The 15,737-nt window shown below is 41.2% G+C and overlaps 1 protein-coding gene across 7 annotated transcripts in view; it reads left to right on the top strand.

The window, feature by feature from the left end:
* The window catches only part of CTNND2 (catenin delta 2), a 688,109-nt gene that overhangs the window by 521,294 nt on the left and 151,078 nt on the right, over positions 1-15,737 (top strand). For all 7 annotated transcript variants that reach the window (XM_030041721.1, XM_030041726.1, XM_030041725.1 and 4 more), the window contains one exon: positions 9,744-9,957. In XM_030041721.1, the coding sequence (XP_029897581.1) occupies positions 9,744-9,957 (214 nt within the window). The remainder of the gene's footprint in view (positions 1-9,743; positions 9,958-15,737) is intronic.

The raw sequence follows: 15,737 nt of genomic DNA, 5'->3' as shown, positions 1-15,737 counted from the left end.
TCTGAAAAATAGTGGTTTTTTCCTCTTAGATGAAAGGCATTTGAGTAGCGTAAAGAAGGCAAAGATAAGTAACAGAGAGGTCTCCTGGAGAGGATTTGGAATTGCAGTAAAGGAATCTAGAAATGCACTCATTTCATGGGTGCTGTGTCTAACGGGTCAGCGCGGTCAAGTCGCTGTGTGGGCAGTGGGCTCTCGGGCTTTCTGCAGTGCCCTGCTCTGCGTGGGCGCAGCGGGCTGCTGAGCCTGAGGGCAGCGGGGTGGTCCAAGAGTGTCTCGGGAACCCTGCTCTGCCCGCCACTGCTTCAGAATGCTTTTGACATCTGGTTCTGCCCACTTGGAGCTTCTCCTTCCCGCACCCGTGGAACAAAATTGATGGGAATTCATTTGCCTGTGAAATAATAAGCACTTACTCTGCTAGTTAGAAAACTGGCATCTAAGAACATTAAAACCAACTGTTACTAAAAATTTCCAGAAGCAGACTTAAATTGAATTGTCCTTTTAATTTGGGGTTTGTTGGATATATACCGTCACCTGTGCGAGCAGCAGTTGTTTTTTAGTTCTGTTCCATATGTAACACAGTGGCGTTAAAAGTAATTCCATGGGTTTAAACTCTTGTATTTTGATATATTGAAACATGCTTTCTTAATAGTGGGAATGTCACAGAATAAGGGGTGGATGATGCAGTGCATTATGTCAATTGAGCTGGCAATTAATATCCATGATGTCTAAAAAGGCTTGATTGTTGTTAGATTTCTGTCACCTCCTTTGGATGAAGAGTTACTCAAAAGTGATTATTAAGAAAACTGTGGCAAGTAAGCATTTAACCATGAATTAATCTTTGAATTAGGACTGTGGAGCTGTTAATAGTGGAACGCTTAATGTCTTATTGGGAAGAGAAGATTGTGTTATTTTAGAAACATACTTTATCACTCTGTCAGTCTAACAATTTTTGTCAGCTATTCTTAATTCTCTTCTGTTTCCATTATATTTTACTTTGTAAGGCAGGGTAGTCAGAATTAAATGCAGAAGAGGATGTTCCAGTTATACCTACTCGCAAAATTTGAACAATATCTCAGATACCCACTTGCTGAGTATAAATAGAAGAGGAAGGGTGTTTTGGTTTCTATCACAGCAGTATTTTTAGGCTGTGTTGGAATACTTCGTTATCTAACAGTCTTTGGCTAAACTGTTTAAAACTTGAAGCTTCACTTTTCTTCCTTTTTGTATCTCTAGCTCTGATTTTTGCAGCCTTCCAAGGGATAGGAGAGGCAATTTCCATTATGCAGTGATTGAAAGAAAGGGGTTTGCTTCTCTTCGCTGCTGGGAGGAATAGAATAATTTTTATTTCAAAATAGAGTTCAAAACCATAGTAATAGTCAAAACAGCTAATGTGTATCTGCTTTGACTTTGCTTCTGCTGTTGCAAAGCCATAAGGAACAGCCGGATTCCACAGCCAGTTTTTTCATACCTTGATACGAAGAAAGGTCACCCACCTATATTTTGTTCACATTTGAGAAGTTATCTGTCCTTCTAAATGTGAGAAAATAATATGTTTGATTGTAAGTCAAAGCATGAATTCTGCTCAGTCTGACAGTCCTGGTTATCCTCACTTTTCAGGCAAACCTTCCCCATCCCCAGGGAAGCAAGCCAGTCGGGTTTTCACATCTGATTGTTAGACTTTAAACAGAGCCTGGAGGAACAGCGTGGCTTCTGTGCTGAATCGGTGACAGGTAGCATGTTTTGTCAATTAAGGTCATGGACTGTAATGCTGTTACTGCTTACATCTGACAATAATTCAGTTTCAAGCTGTGTTACGATTTGTGCAAGCTTTGGCATGCATTTGTCATGAAAAGTAAATTAAGGCGGCCGCAATATTTCTTACAATACTTACACTTTAATATTTTACTTATTTTTCCTGAGAGGTCCCATGTTCATAAATCGTCCTTCTGTCAGTTCTTTTTAGAGCAAAGTATCCTTTGACCAGAGCAGTCTCAAAAATAGTAAAGGTTATATTTAACCAGTGTAATACAAAGCAGGGAGAATATGTTGAGAGCTGTAGATCCAGACATCTTTCCCAAAGGGAGCTAAATATACCTCGGGAGAGGTCTCTGGATTTTTTTTTAATTGAGCTCTGTATTTGATCCTCTGGCTCCAACATATCCTTTGTATAAGAGTAGTGCTTGAATGCTGTGTGAACCATCTCCTCCCATCTGTGGGATTAGTGTTGGTAGTCTTCAGAGTGATCGGGACCAAACTCTTAACTGCTGCTTGGAAACGGAGCAGGACGTGTTATGGCATTGCATCAGAAGGAGGGCACTTCTCCGTTAGCCTAGCTTAACAAGCCAGCTGGTGGTTTCTCTTGTTCTGTATTCTTCAGTAAACATGTTATAAGGCTGAACATGTAACCCAGTTAAAATTTCAAGTATAGTGTAGTATATACTAACCTAGATTACATATCTACAAAACCAGTACAATAAATGAACGAGGAATTAATCAGATACAGGTCATCCTAGAAATAAAAGCCTCCCTATTAATTTTGTTAGGTACATATATTAAAGAAGCTTAGATCACACAACAGACCAACACAAACAGGAGAACAGTGCCTGCACAGGCACCCCATGCACACAAAGCAGCGCTCACGCAAGCACAAACGATAATACGTGGTGCTCAATATCCAGCTAATCAGGCTCAAAGCTTGCTGGCAGGTCTCATCTCACACACAGGCAGGCACAGAGCTCTCTCTGGTAGCTGGCTCAGACCTTCGGTCTGCCTAGTAGCACATCCTCAGACCCTGGTCTCGCCGGTATCTGTCCCCTGGATCCACGGTGTCTCTGATAGCTCTTCCCCACGTCTCCTGTCCTGCTCATCAGCTCGAGGTTCACTAGCATTACGCCAATCCAGAACGTAGACCGTCCTCATCAAGGAAAATTGCTAGGAATGAGGTTTAAGAAGAAGACACAACCCAGGCTGCAGTGATCAGGCACAGGGTTTGGCTGGACAAACATACTGAAGTGCAACTTGTTTATACGTGACCAGCCCCTTTCATCACACCCTTGTGTGTATTTTCTCATCCCGTTCCTCCCCGAGGCGTTTGGATGTCTCCCTTTTCCTACCTTTGCCCTTCTGCTAAACATCCCGTAAGTTTTGCACGTTGCCACAATCCCTTGAAAGCATCCCATGAGCACGCTCTTTCCCGCAGGACCCGTGATGACCTTCTCATTCATTCCTCCCTGCGTGCCCCACACCCCCTTACCACCTAACAAAGCCCAGGCTGAACCTCCGCGAGCCTTGGAGCGGTTGCTTCAGCAGCCCGTCAACCAGCGACCTCGCAGACCTGGTCTTTGGTGTTGTCTCTTGTTCGGTAGGGTTTGCGTGCCTAAGTGTGGTTTATTACTTTTCCTGTCTCGTCTCTGTTTATATGCTGGACAGCCAGTGACCAGATGTCCTCACAAAACAGCTCTCCTTACATTCCAGGTATCTTCATACCCTTCACATCCTACTTTTCTTTCCACACATCCATCCAATCTCTTGTATTGAATTAGAAAAGCAAGCTGTCAAAGAATTTATATGCTAAAATCATACAGTAATCGAGTATATCTGTATTGTTTCAGACATATCATCAGTGTATTATTGACTTGTTTTACCAATGCATATGCTTCAGGCTGGTCATGTGTAACTCCTGGTAGATTAAATATCTAACAGTCCACTGTCATGGAAAATTTGTTGTGGTAAACACCATTGAATCAAAGGTCAGCCTCGAAACTGATAAATTACGTTTCTCAAAGGCTCTTGGCATGAGACATCCACGCTCTCGTTACTAGGAACGTAATTAACATCTTCACTGCCTCCAGCACTGGTCTGAACCCTTTCTCAAGTCCAAATTGCCTTTGTATCTGCATAGTGTGGATGCAAATATGTTCTCAGATGCAATGCAAAAACAAACTTCATAGGATGCCAGAGGAGAAGACTCTGGTATCAAGCTGACACCTGGTCTGTGGACCAGAGAGCCTGGCACCTTTTCCTGTCCTGTCTGTCTGTGTCGTGGCATCGTGGGACTTGACCAGAGCAAGTGCTTCCGACCGGCAAGCAGACAGTAACATTAATGGTGGAGGGCCAACTTTAAAAGGAAAGTTAAAAAATTTCCTGGAAAAAGAAAATACGCGATTCATCGAACAAAAGCAGCTCTGTGCATTCTTCCATGGAAAATTTTCTGTGGCAAAATTCATGTATCTCTTCTTTCAGTTTTCAGTTTGATCAGCATAGGTTTACACTGCACAGTGTAGATGCCTAATTTATTAGGAAAGCTCAACAGAATGAATTCAGGCTTATGCATGCTGGGATTCCTGGGCCTGATAGGATTTGCCATACACTCCATAATGCCATGTGTGAAAGAACACAGCCTGTTTTGTTTATTTAACATCTCTCTAACTGCATCTTCCAAAGACAAAATATTTCTAGTGAGAAAAAAAAAGGAAGAACATTCAGAAATTAACAGTGTCCATGGATTAAGAGAGTCATGAGAAACACTGCAACAGATTCACCCAACATTTTTAATACTTCTAGTCTGTTCCTTTTTTTTATTTTTTTTTTATTTTGAGAAGAGACGGCATAAAAAAGGGACAATATATTCAAGATGGGAAGAATAAATTTGTGATATGACTGGACGAACTCAGTTGTGCTGCAGAGTTGAAGGTCATTCTTTTGACTTCAGAAGTGGTGTCATGGTTTAACCCCAGCCAGCAAGTCAGCACCACACAGCTGCTCACTGACTTCCCCCCACCCAGTGGGCTGGGGGAGAGAATCGGAAGGAAAAAGGTAAAACTCATGGGCTGAGATAAACACAGTTTAATAGGACAGAAAGGAAGAAAATAATAATGATAATAATAATAATAAACTGACAATAACAATAATAAAAGAATTGGAATATACAAAACAAGTGATGCACAATGCAATTGCTCACCACTCGCTGACCAATGCCCAGTTAGTTCCCAAGCAGTGATCCCTCCAGGCCAACTCCCCCCAGTTTATATACTGGGCATGACGTCACACAGTGTGGAATATCCCTTTGGCCAGTTTGGGTCAGCTGTCCTGGCTGTGTCCCCTCCCAACTCCTTGTGCCCCTCCAGCCTTCTCGCTGGCTGGGCATGAGAAGCTGAAAAACCCTTGGTCTAAACGCTACTTGGCAACAACTGAAAACAGCAGTGTGTTATCAACATTCTTCTCATACTGAACCCAAAACATAACACTATACCAGCTACTAGAAAGAAAATTAACTCTATCCCAGCCAAAACCAGGACAAGTGGCTACTCTGGAATTGATCTGTGTGAGAACAGAGTTGGTCCCCTGTATCTCCTGACAACTTGGTACTATGCTGTTTATTTGATTGTAGTAGGCAAGCAGATTGCGGCATATTCTATTTTCTCTTTCTCCTAGATGTAGCAAGGCAGCACCCACTGATATGTCAATAAATATCACCTTAAGAAATGTTCTCTTCCTATAAAGTCAGGAGAGAGACAGAAGTATCTATCGGAAGTCCTCTGGGGGAGTGGGATTTGGTGCCCCATTGGTGCAAATTGCTGCTTCTCCACGCATCCCAGTATCCTTGGCAAAGATGTTTGGCAGTAGCGCTGCTGAACTCACTGGAGCTGTGACAACTTAGCTTGGTTCAGATCTGCCCCAAGAGACATGCTAGGTCAGAATTGTCCTCCAGGCTGCAGCTCTTAACTCCATAAAGGACTTGAATAAATAATTTCATCTCCTTTGCCTCAGTTTCCATAAATGTAAATAGATTGTAGTAAGATCTATCACAGTCTCACAATTTGTCACGCATAGTTAAACCTCCTGGAGAATATAGAATTAAACAGCTATGTGGATACGTGATGGAAACACAAAGATGGCGTGAGACTTCTGGTGAGCGATGGGATGCTGGAAAAAACAAAACCAAAGCAAGACAGTAGTCCAGATACAGAACAGCATCAGGAACTGAGCTCCCTGTTGTGAAGCATCGGCTTCATCTCTGCCTGCATGACGCAGCTACTTTGCCAAGTCTCTGAGCCTGGAAATGCAAAGGAAGTTTGCAAAATAAGTCTTGTCTTTCCCAGGCAGGAATAGGTTCGTTCTTCAGTAGAATTCAAGAAATTTTGTCAAGTTAGGTAAAGTGTTATGTAACTTCTATTTCATTTCTGTTGTATTACCCTGTTTTTTTTTCTGACAGAAATGCATTTTAGATGAATATTTAATGCCCTTGCTTTTAAGAAAGTAGTTTTGAATCACTTCAGTCTGCTGCTGACTTCATGTTCCTGGGAGAGGAGGAGCTGCGTGAGCTGAATACTAGTGTGCTGTCAGATACTGTGACTGAAAAGGGAAGGTGCAGCTCAGGAATACCGGCGGAACGTGGCAGAACCACACATTTTCCCTTAGAAATGAGCAGAAGGTAGCAAAACCTGTCACCTGAGAGCATCCACAAGAGAAACTGCTGAGGCGCATGAGATGCCACTTGGCTGTGTCCAAGAGGGAGAGTGGGGAAAACAGCCGAGGCACAGCGTGCCTCCGAACAGAGGCAGAGCCCTTTGAGTCTTCAGCTGAACTGTAGTATACAGAATGATTTTTGCTACAATGTTAATACTTTTTCTCATTCTTAATCTTTTTTTTTAGCAGTGAAGCAATTAAAATATTCATTCAGCATATTGTGCTTTAAAAATATAATTCACAAAGATCAGCAGGCATGTTTTCATTCTGTCGTTCCTGTTATTACTCATCACACCAGAACAACTCGTGTATTTTTTAGCCGTGTTCTTTCTTCTATCAGATCTTGTTTCTTTTCAGAGGTTGAAGTGTGAAGCTCAGTGGTTGAATCACCTTTTGTAGAACTGATGCATAATTTTTTGTTCCTAGTCTGTTTCAGTAAATGTCATCTATTTTGTCATGTAGGAGGCTCTTCATGTAGTATGCTTGGTTTTGAAAATCTCCTTAGTAGGGGAAGCAAATGTATTTTAATCTGAAGATTAAATGGTGATGGATTGTAAAAACAAGCAAACAAACAAGCCTCACTCCCTACCCCTCCTAGATAAACTTGGTAAATTGTTCCTGACTTGGAAAGGGCAAATGATTTCATTGCGAGTCATCCTGTTCACATGGGTAAAGTTTTGACCAGTGAGATGTATTGCAACACCTTTTCTCTTTGATCTGCATTTCTGTTTTCTGAACTGAAGGATGTCATGGTTTCTCTGAGCAGTAAAAGCATGGACTCTCAAAAAGATTTATGAACTTTTCTACCTGAATTTGATATATTTTATCGATGTCCATTTACATCTCTGCACTCTCCATGTAGTGCCAGCTGCTGTAGTATTCCAGGTGACCTGCGTATTGCTCAATGTTGGACATGATATACTGATATAATGCCTATTTAAGGGAAAATATCTTAGTTTAAACACTATCACTTCAGCATTTAGCTGAAAGCTGTGTTGTAACTGTATATACATTAAAACAATCTAATTTAATACTGTAATATCTCAGTATATACACTTTTAAACTACAAAACTGCTTTATTACTGGGTCTTGCTGTTATTACAAAAGCAGGAATATGCCAGATAAGCTGGTCGAAGAAAGAGAGAACTTCTGTTTTATCAGTGAGTAATTTTGCATAGCTCGATTTTGGAACCTCAAAGGCTGAATCATTTTTCAGTCTTCATTTGCAGTGAATCATAGAATCATTTAGGTTGGAAAAGACCTTTAAGATCATCGAGTCCAATCATAAACCTAGCACTGCCAAGTCCACCACTAAACCATGTCCCTAAGCGCCACATCTATGTCTTTTAAATCCCTCCGGGGATGGTGACTCAACCACTTCCCTGGACAGCCTGTTCCAATGCCTGACAACCCTTTCAGTGAAGAAATTTTTCCCAATATCCAATCTAAACCTCCCTTGGCGCAACTTGAGGCCGTTTCCTCTCATCCTATCTCTAGTTACTCGATAGAAGAGACCGACCCCACCTCACTACACCCTCCTTTCAGGCGGTTGTAGAGAGCGATCAGGTCTCCCCTCAGCCTCCTTTTCTCCAGGCTGAACAGCCCCAGTTCCCTCAGCCGCTCCTCATAAGACTTGTGCTCCAGGCCCCTCGCCAGCTTCGTTGCCCTTCTCTGGACACGCTCCAGCCCCTCCATGTCTTTCCCGTAGTGAGGGGCCCAAAACCAAACATGGTACTCGAGGTGTCACCTCACCGGTGCCCAGTACAGGGGACGATCCCTGCCCTGCTCCTGCTGGCCACGCTCTTCCTGATAGAGGCCAGGATGCCGTTGGCCTTCTCGGCCACCTGGGCACACTGCTGGCTCATATGCAGCTGGTTGTCAACCATCACCCCCAGGTCCTTTTCTGCCGGGCAGCTTTCCAGCCACTCTTCCCCAAGCCCGTAGCGCTGCGTGGGGTTGTTGTGACCCAAGTGCAGGACCCGGCACTCGGCCTTGTTGAAGCATGTGTTAGATTCATGAAACGCCATATATCGATTGTACTTAAATATTTTGAAGTTAGTTGATAGAACATGAATTTCTAATAAATTTTAGCATGCTTTGTTTAACCATTTCCTACTCCCAAGCCTCCCCCCTGCGGAGAGCCCCATGCAAGAACAACTTCACAAAGATTTCAAAACTTTTTCATCATAAACTTTGATTCTAAAATTAATGTTTCACATTTTCCTATGGTTTTGCAAACACTCTCTAATTGTCTTTGTTTTACTGTCTTAGGCAAAATATTACTAAAGGTGGTAAAATGGCCAGCTGAAGTGCCTGGCTTGCTTTGCAGCTTAGCCAACACCACAGATGGAGAAACTTTTTGACAGAGATGTCTATATAAATTACCTGAAGCTAAAGCATTGTACTCCTTGGATGTTAGTTGCGAATCAATCTAGTTTCTTAAAATTAGATCCAAGACTGGTTACTGTTTGAGGAGCAAATAGTGCCAGAGAGCAATAAAGATAGATTTGTTGCAAACAGATTTTATAATAAATTCTTCTAGGTATTCTTGACCTTCTTGATCATTTGCCTCAATCATTTTTGTGCTTTTTCTAGAATGATATTTTATATAAGATATTGCATTAGAAATTTCTTTTGTAGGCAACCTTAGGAGTGAATAAGACTTCTGTTCCTGCATCACTCAAGGGTCTCCCTCAATCGTAATAGAACAAGCTTCCCATGATTTATCCATCATCCTCGTCTTTGTGCAAACTTCCTCCTTTTCCTTTCATCTTTGCTTTTCTCAGTTCTGTTGATATAACATCCTTACAGAGACTGCAGTAGCTGCTCACATTCCCAGTAATTAAATGTAAAAGGAGGGACTCCTAAAAACTTTATTACAGTAAGTGCTTTTTTTTTTTGTTTGCCATAGTCTTGTGGTTTTTCCTCTAGCTTGTGATGTGTTACACTCCGAAGCAGATGATGTTTCTCCAGCACAGGAGAAACCCTTGCCAAGGCAAATCTTGCTGAACTTTGAGAAATCTTGATGAGGTGACACCCTTGACTAACTTTTGGCTGCTTTTACAGAGGTTCAGGTTTGTCATTGTACAATTATGTTGCCACTGAAAAAATAAAACGAGGAATCAAAGCAGTGTGACGTAGCAGCTTTGCGGGGCTACCAGCATACCTTTGCTGGCGCATAGCCTGCATAAACCACCGCTTAATTACATTGGGTAGCATCTATAATACCAGTGTTCACTCCCTAATTTTATGATTATCACTTTGGCCTGTTTCAGATAAGAAGACAAGGCGGAATACAATTACTGGTGGACCTATTGGACCATCGGATGACAGAAGTCCACCGTAGTGCCTGTGGAGCTTTGAGAAACTTGGTTTATGGGAAGGCAAATGATGACAACAAAATTGCTCTGAAAAACTGTGGTGGTATCCCAGCATTAGTACGGTTACTCCGCAAGACTACAGATTTGGAAATCAGAGAACTGGTCACAGGTTTGAATCTTTCAATACTTTTTATTCAAACTCTATATAGGCCCTGCAAGCACAGTTCTGCGCTGTGTGCCACTTGCTCCATCAGTAACTTTTTACGTTATTACCATCTTCTGTGCCGTAACAAAACACTTTCAAGCCCTTTGGATATATGTAATGTATGAACAGTGTTATTCAGTATCACGCAGACAATTTACAGACGTAGGCATGGTTTATGCTTACAGTTGCTGGTCACTTTGGTTTTGGTCAGCCGTGAATGCTTTTGCAGGAGATGTGCTCCGTACACAGATGTGTTGTGGTGGGAATCCTCTGCTCTCCCTCTTCTCTGGTGTAGGGCTGGACATGCAGAAGTCAGATTTTACTGAATTTTCTTAGAAGCTGTTATTCATTTCTTTCATATCCTATATAGTGAGAAGGAGGATTTGTTTGGGGTTTTGTTACCTTTCTTGTGGTTCTGATGAGAAAATGGAAAAGCATGTTGGAGAGATGGACAGCGTCATCTTCTGGAGCCTTTTTTTCTGAAATTTGGTAGCATGCTATGTGATGTATGTTAGACACAGGGCGTGCAGGTAGTGGTAGAGTCTGTTTCTTTTCTTGATATAGTAGAATCTGATCTTCTTAAGGTTGTTCGGACTTCTTCCCTTATGAAATTCAGGGTGGTGTTTTGTGTTTGGGTGTTGGGGTTTTTTTTGTTGTTTTTTTTCCCCAGAAACACAGAAATGCTGGCAAACAGCACTGATCTGAAATGTTTGGAGATTGTTTCCCCTTGCCCCTGAGCTATCCTATTTAAAATGCGAAAGAGAAGCTAGATGGTATTTTTGATTTTTCACTTTGTGATTTCATTCTATGTGATTGCTAATATCAATGCTGTGATTAATTTAATGCTACAAATAAAACATCTTAAAATCTTTTCATTATCCTATTTTACAATGCCTGTATTTCCATTATGATTTTCCGACTAAAATATGTACGAGAAGTTCTCATTTCTGTCGTAGAAGCATCAGAGTACATGCTATCATCTATGCTTCTGCAGAAATTACTTACCCTTGTGGGTCAGGCCTCATTTAAGATAGAGCTGATAAGATTATCGTCCTTTGGTTGACTCCAGATTCCTTCTTTGAGGGTGTCTGAATAAACTGCATGGCGTTTATTAAATGTAGATTTTTATATTTAATTTTGCTTCTTAGTTACAACAACTATCACCTTGTACTTGTTAGGCGGGATTAATGAGGCAGAGCTACTGGGTTACACAAGCTCGGATGGTGCCTCCTGCAGAGTGACAGAATTACTGACAGATCTAATAAAGTGTAACCACCGCTTCGGATTCAACATACTTGTTTGTCTCTTGGTTATGTTGTCTGTGTCCTGGCTCCAGGGAACATTCTGCCTATTTATTCTGAGTAGTAAGTGGCAAACTGCTAATGAACATCAGCAGTACACCTCAGCAGTCGCAGTGGCACTTCCCATGCTGTCTGTAGATGGAACATGTCGTGTCATTAGGTCGTTTAAAGAAAAGATTCCAGGCTACAGTTTACATTCCTTTTACTGCACAGTATGTGGTTAAATTTCCCTGAATTCCCATAGAAAGAAGGGATGTGTGTGCTAGCATGCCCTCAAACTGTTACTGCCGAGAAGAGGAGGTTCTGACCGTCAGTGGTAGGCAGTAACCAGCCTGTCCACGGGTAGATGCAGCTCCCGGGGATGGTGAGCATCCAGAGTGCTGGACGTCTGTGAGAGGGGAGCAGAGCAAGGTGGTGACCCCGAGGAATGGAATCAAGTCAGTGGTAGTTCAAGATTTTACTCCTGGGCCTGGTTTTGTATCGTTTCCTTGGTTTTAGTAGTCAGTACATCCCAGAAGGCCGCTGCTTGCCCTGGCCGAGGTTTGTGCCTTTCAACAATGCAAATCGCTGGCCCTTGCTTTGAAAATGCAAACCTGGTAGCGGTAGTGCTTTCAAAGCTCCTTTCCAAAGCAAGGCTCGCAGCTGCACCTCCCAGCTTGCCATCTCTTAGGAAACAGGCTGCAATCGCACATCTGAATCAGTTCTCGTTTGCTTTTGTGTAAAGTGTTGTAGTGTGACAGCTACCCCAGTTAAATTCCTTCCCTCTCTCCTTTCTGGGGAAGGAAAGATAGCTCCTGCAGCAGCTGCCTCAGTAATGAAAAAAATTGGCTTGGTCATGGGTACAAGGGAAAATAAAAGAAGTTCCTTCTGCTTCCCGTCAGCTTTCCTGAGTTCAGGTGGCAGGAAGATAATTATTTCAGTAGTGCCACCATAGCCTGAAGAGAAAATAATAGCAAATGGTGTTTTAGGAGTAAACATAATACCTTGAGCCTTTCCATCTCGTGTTCATTGTGCATCCTGTCTACATAAAAGCTCTTCTTGTTACTTTTAGAGAGGGCACAAAGTTCCTGCCTCAGGAATTCATACAGGCTCTGTCGTCGCCGCCCCGAAATACTCCTCCAGCATTTGTCCCCAGAGCGCTTCTCTTAGCTGGGGAAGTGTCATTATCTCGGTTGTACAGATGGGGAACTGAGCCTATCAAGTCTAAATGACCTGTCCAGAAATCTGGCAAGACGAAGGTGTGAACCGCTCTGAGTAGGCACTTAGCTGCGAGGGAAGAAATAAGGGCAGGAGAGGGTTTTAGCAGCTCAATTTGTCTGAACAGTAGCGGAGCATTCATCGCCTGCCCCACGTACCGTGACGCACGCGCCCGCCAGAGCGAAAGTTCTTAGTTCCTTCCTCAAACATGCCCATTTTCTTCCTTCTTGTTGCTTTTCTCTAAGGAGATTATAATTTCAATTTCCAGCTATCTCCAGACTGGTTTTGGAAGGGTATTTAAACCTGCAGACCAGCTTTCCATCCCAGTAGCTCCTTGCTTGTCAGGATTGCCTTCGGCACCATTTGTGGCTTTTCCTCTTTTCCAGAGATTTCTTTCTGCCATAATCTCTCCGAAACGGAGTTTTTCACTTTTTCCTTTATCTCGTCTTTCTCCTCCTCAGCAGCAGAGGTCTCAGGCTAATATTGGAAAACCTTACCATGCTCAAATTTTTGGATGGCACAAACTGAACCTTATTGCAAAGTGATAGAGCTTCAAGGCTTTCTCACGTGGAGCAAACGGTTTCGGTGCAGGCTCCCATGTAGAAGCCACGAGGGAAGTGTGCTGCCTGGCTGTTAGGAAATTAAGCGGTGGTAATGCCCAGGCAATACTTCCTAAGATACAGAAAGATTACTCTTCCAGAAACACTTCCACAGTCACTGTTTTTTACTAGAAGAACCTGGATAAACTGAGGTATACCAATGAATATATACATTTATGCAGCAGTGAAATACTCTGATAGAGCTAGAGATTTAAGCATGTCCTACAGCCTCTGGTAATTTCCAGAGACTCAAGGAGAACCTGCATTACAATATCTTGTTTCATGTTTGTCTGTAAATGAAAAGAAATCGGTATAAGCTGGATGCCCCGTACTTAATTTAGCCATCTTTTCACCCCAGCTCTGTGCTAATGGTTCCCACAGTAGCTCCTGTTAATGGGAAAAAAAGAAAAGCCTTCTATTTTAAAATAATTAAATGTTAACATTTTCCTAATAAATATAAATAGACGAGAACACAGTACAAAATTAGCACAGATCCTGCAGATGGTAGAAAAAAATGTTTTCACTTGTTAATGATGACAATGAGTAGCTGATTTCTGATTCTCTTGCCTTTCCCAAGTTAATTATGAACCCTTCCACAAAGTTCTATTTTAGTATTCTTTCTATTTGTTTTACTATAACAAAAAAAAAAAGAAAAAAGTGAAAAATGTGAAGTGTTAGCAAGGATAACACAGGAATCCCGTTGATGCTTTGGGGAGAAGGTGAGGTCAAGCAGCTGTTGCTAGATTCAACCTCTGCTTGCTCCTCATTCCATCAGCTCCTTCTGACAACTGGGTACCTGTCTCAGACAAAATGATTTAAACTGCTATTCTTCTCATTTTGACAAACAAAATCCATCACAACTAGAAACACTTTCTGCCTATGAACAATAAGCTAGCCGAATTAGAAACAACTCTGTTTAAAGAGGCCCCTTATATGACTGTATCACCGGTTTTCAAACTGTATATACGGTATTTGATTGAAAAGTAAAAGTGGATGATCCACTTTTAGAAAGCACATGATGATAAAGAAATATAGCTATAAATAATGACAGGGGAAATTGTTTTTTCCTGTGCTGGCAGCCAGCCTGCTGCTTATTTTCATTGACATTAAGGTGTCAGAGATTTAACTATTGTCTACTGAAAATATATGAATTATGAAAATTATCACATTGACCAAAAAAAATCTTAAAAAAGCATAAACTATCTAACGCTATACATACATATTATACGTAGATAGATAGACAGACGTAGACTCTGTATACTTCATTCACATTTTTATTCGCTGAATCAAAAAGTATATATTCCATTCCTGCAAAAAATTATAAGATGTTTTGTACATAATGTTCCTTTCAAAGAAGCACTAGTTGTCCGAGTGTATTTGGCCCATGGTCGGGTTGGACAGGAAAAATTTTTCATTTACTTCCCACATTTTGGATTCTGATATTCATTAGTGTTGTCTTTAATTTCAGCTGTGGCCAGTTTGTGTTTTGGCTTGATTAGTCCTCTGTTGTCACCCATGTTGTGCAATGTTATTACGTAGTTGCTTTACATTTCTGTTCCATTTTTAGTAGATGCCACATGTTTCTAATGAGGTATTTATAACCTTATTGATAGTCTGCCAGCATTACTGAAAGCAATTATTTGTTGTCCTCCTTATATCTATCTGGTTTGAGCTAACCGCTGCAGTTTAAACCTTTTTTTGATTGCATGCTGTTTATTAGTATGTGCATAAATTGTTGGCAAGTTGGTCAAGACACTCCAGAAGGTCCCTTTGAGCCTTGCATGTGTCTTTGCTAATCAGTGTAATTGCAAGTTAGTGAGCCTGCAGTGATGTGTAAAGCAGGTTTAAGGGAGTATTCTATTTAAATGGACCTTTTGGCTTACTTCAGTGGAAGATTTATTATGGTTTGTTTTTTTGGTTTTTTTTTTAGGTAATTCTGGCCAGTTATTTAAAATTTTTAACTTCCTAGTACAATGGCAATTCTTCTGTTGGGGGGTCCCAAAGTCAAAATCACACACCTGCAGTTGTTTCCTATTTGTGATGTTATTTTCTAATTGGACTTCGTAGGGTATTACACTTGTGATTTTTTGTATAGTAAATCATATTTAACAATATTATGGCGAAGGGCTGACTATTTAGTACTTAGGATCTTGAAGCAGTTTATCAATTTAATAATTTTCTGCAAAAGTGCCCTTGACATTAGCTTAGTTACTGGAGTGTGTAAACACAGATGTGAAATTTTATTGTGATATAAACATTCATTTAGAGGTGGCAACTATTTGTAACCCTGTTGCTCTTTGAAATTTGATTTGAAAATGAGCGAAGGCTGTTTTATCCCACTCTGAGGTGACTTTCCCACAGACTTAAGTAAAGAAGAATTAAGCTCTTCCATGAGTTGCATTCTTACAGTATTTCACCTTGATGTAATTCTTAAAATCTCTATTATATCCCTTTTTTTGGCGGGTTTGTATTAGATGTCGTTCCAGTGTTGATCATATTAAATATCCCATTTCTTAATTATATTCAAGTTTCGTAATGGAGCAATGCAAGTATAAGGAAGCCTGGCCAGTGAAAGGCCTAATTAATTAGCAGCTTTTGATATTTAGTATAAAAAGATAGGTAGGAAGATAAATGTGTAAAGCGGGTT

This window comes from Aquila chrysaetos, chromosome 18, assembly GCF_900496995.4.
Source record: "Aquila chrysaetos chrysaetos chromosome 18, bAquChr1.4, whole genome shotgun sequence".
Taxonomy (NCBI): Eukaryota; Metazoa; Chordata; class Aves; order Accipitriformes; family Accipitridae; genus Aquila; species Aquila chrysaetos.
Note: the sequence above shows the minus strand (reverse complement) of the source record. Positions and strands in the feature narration are given on the sequence as shown.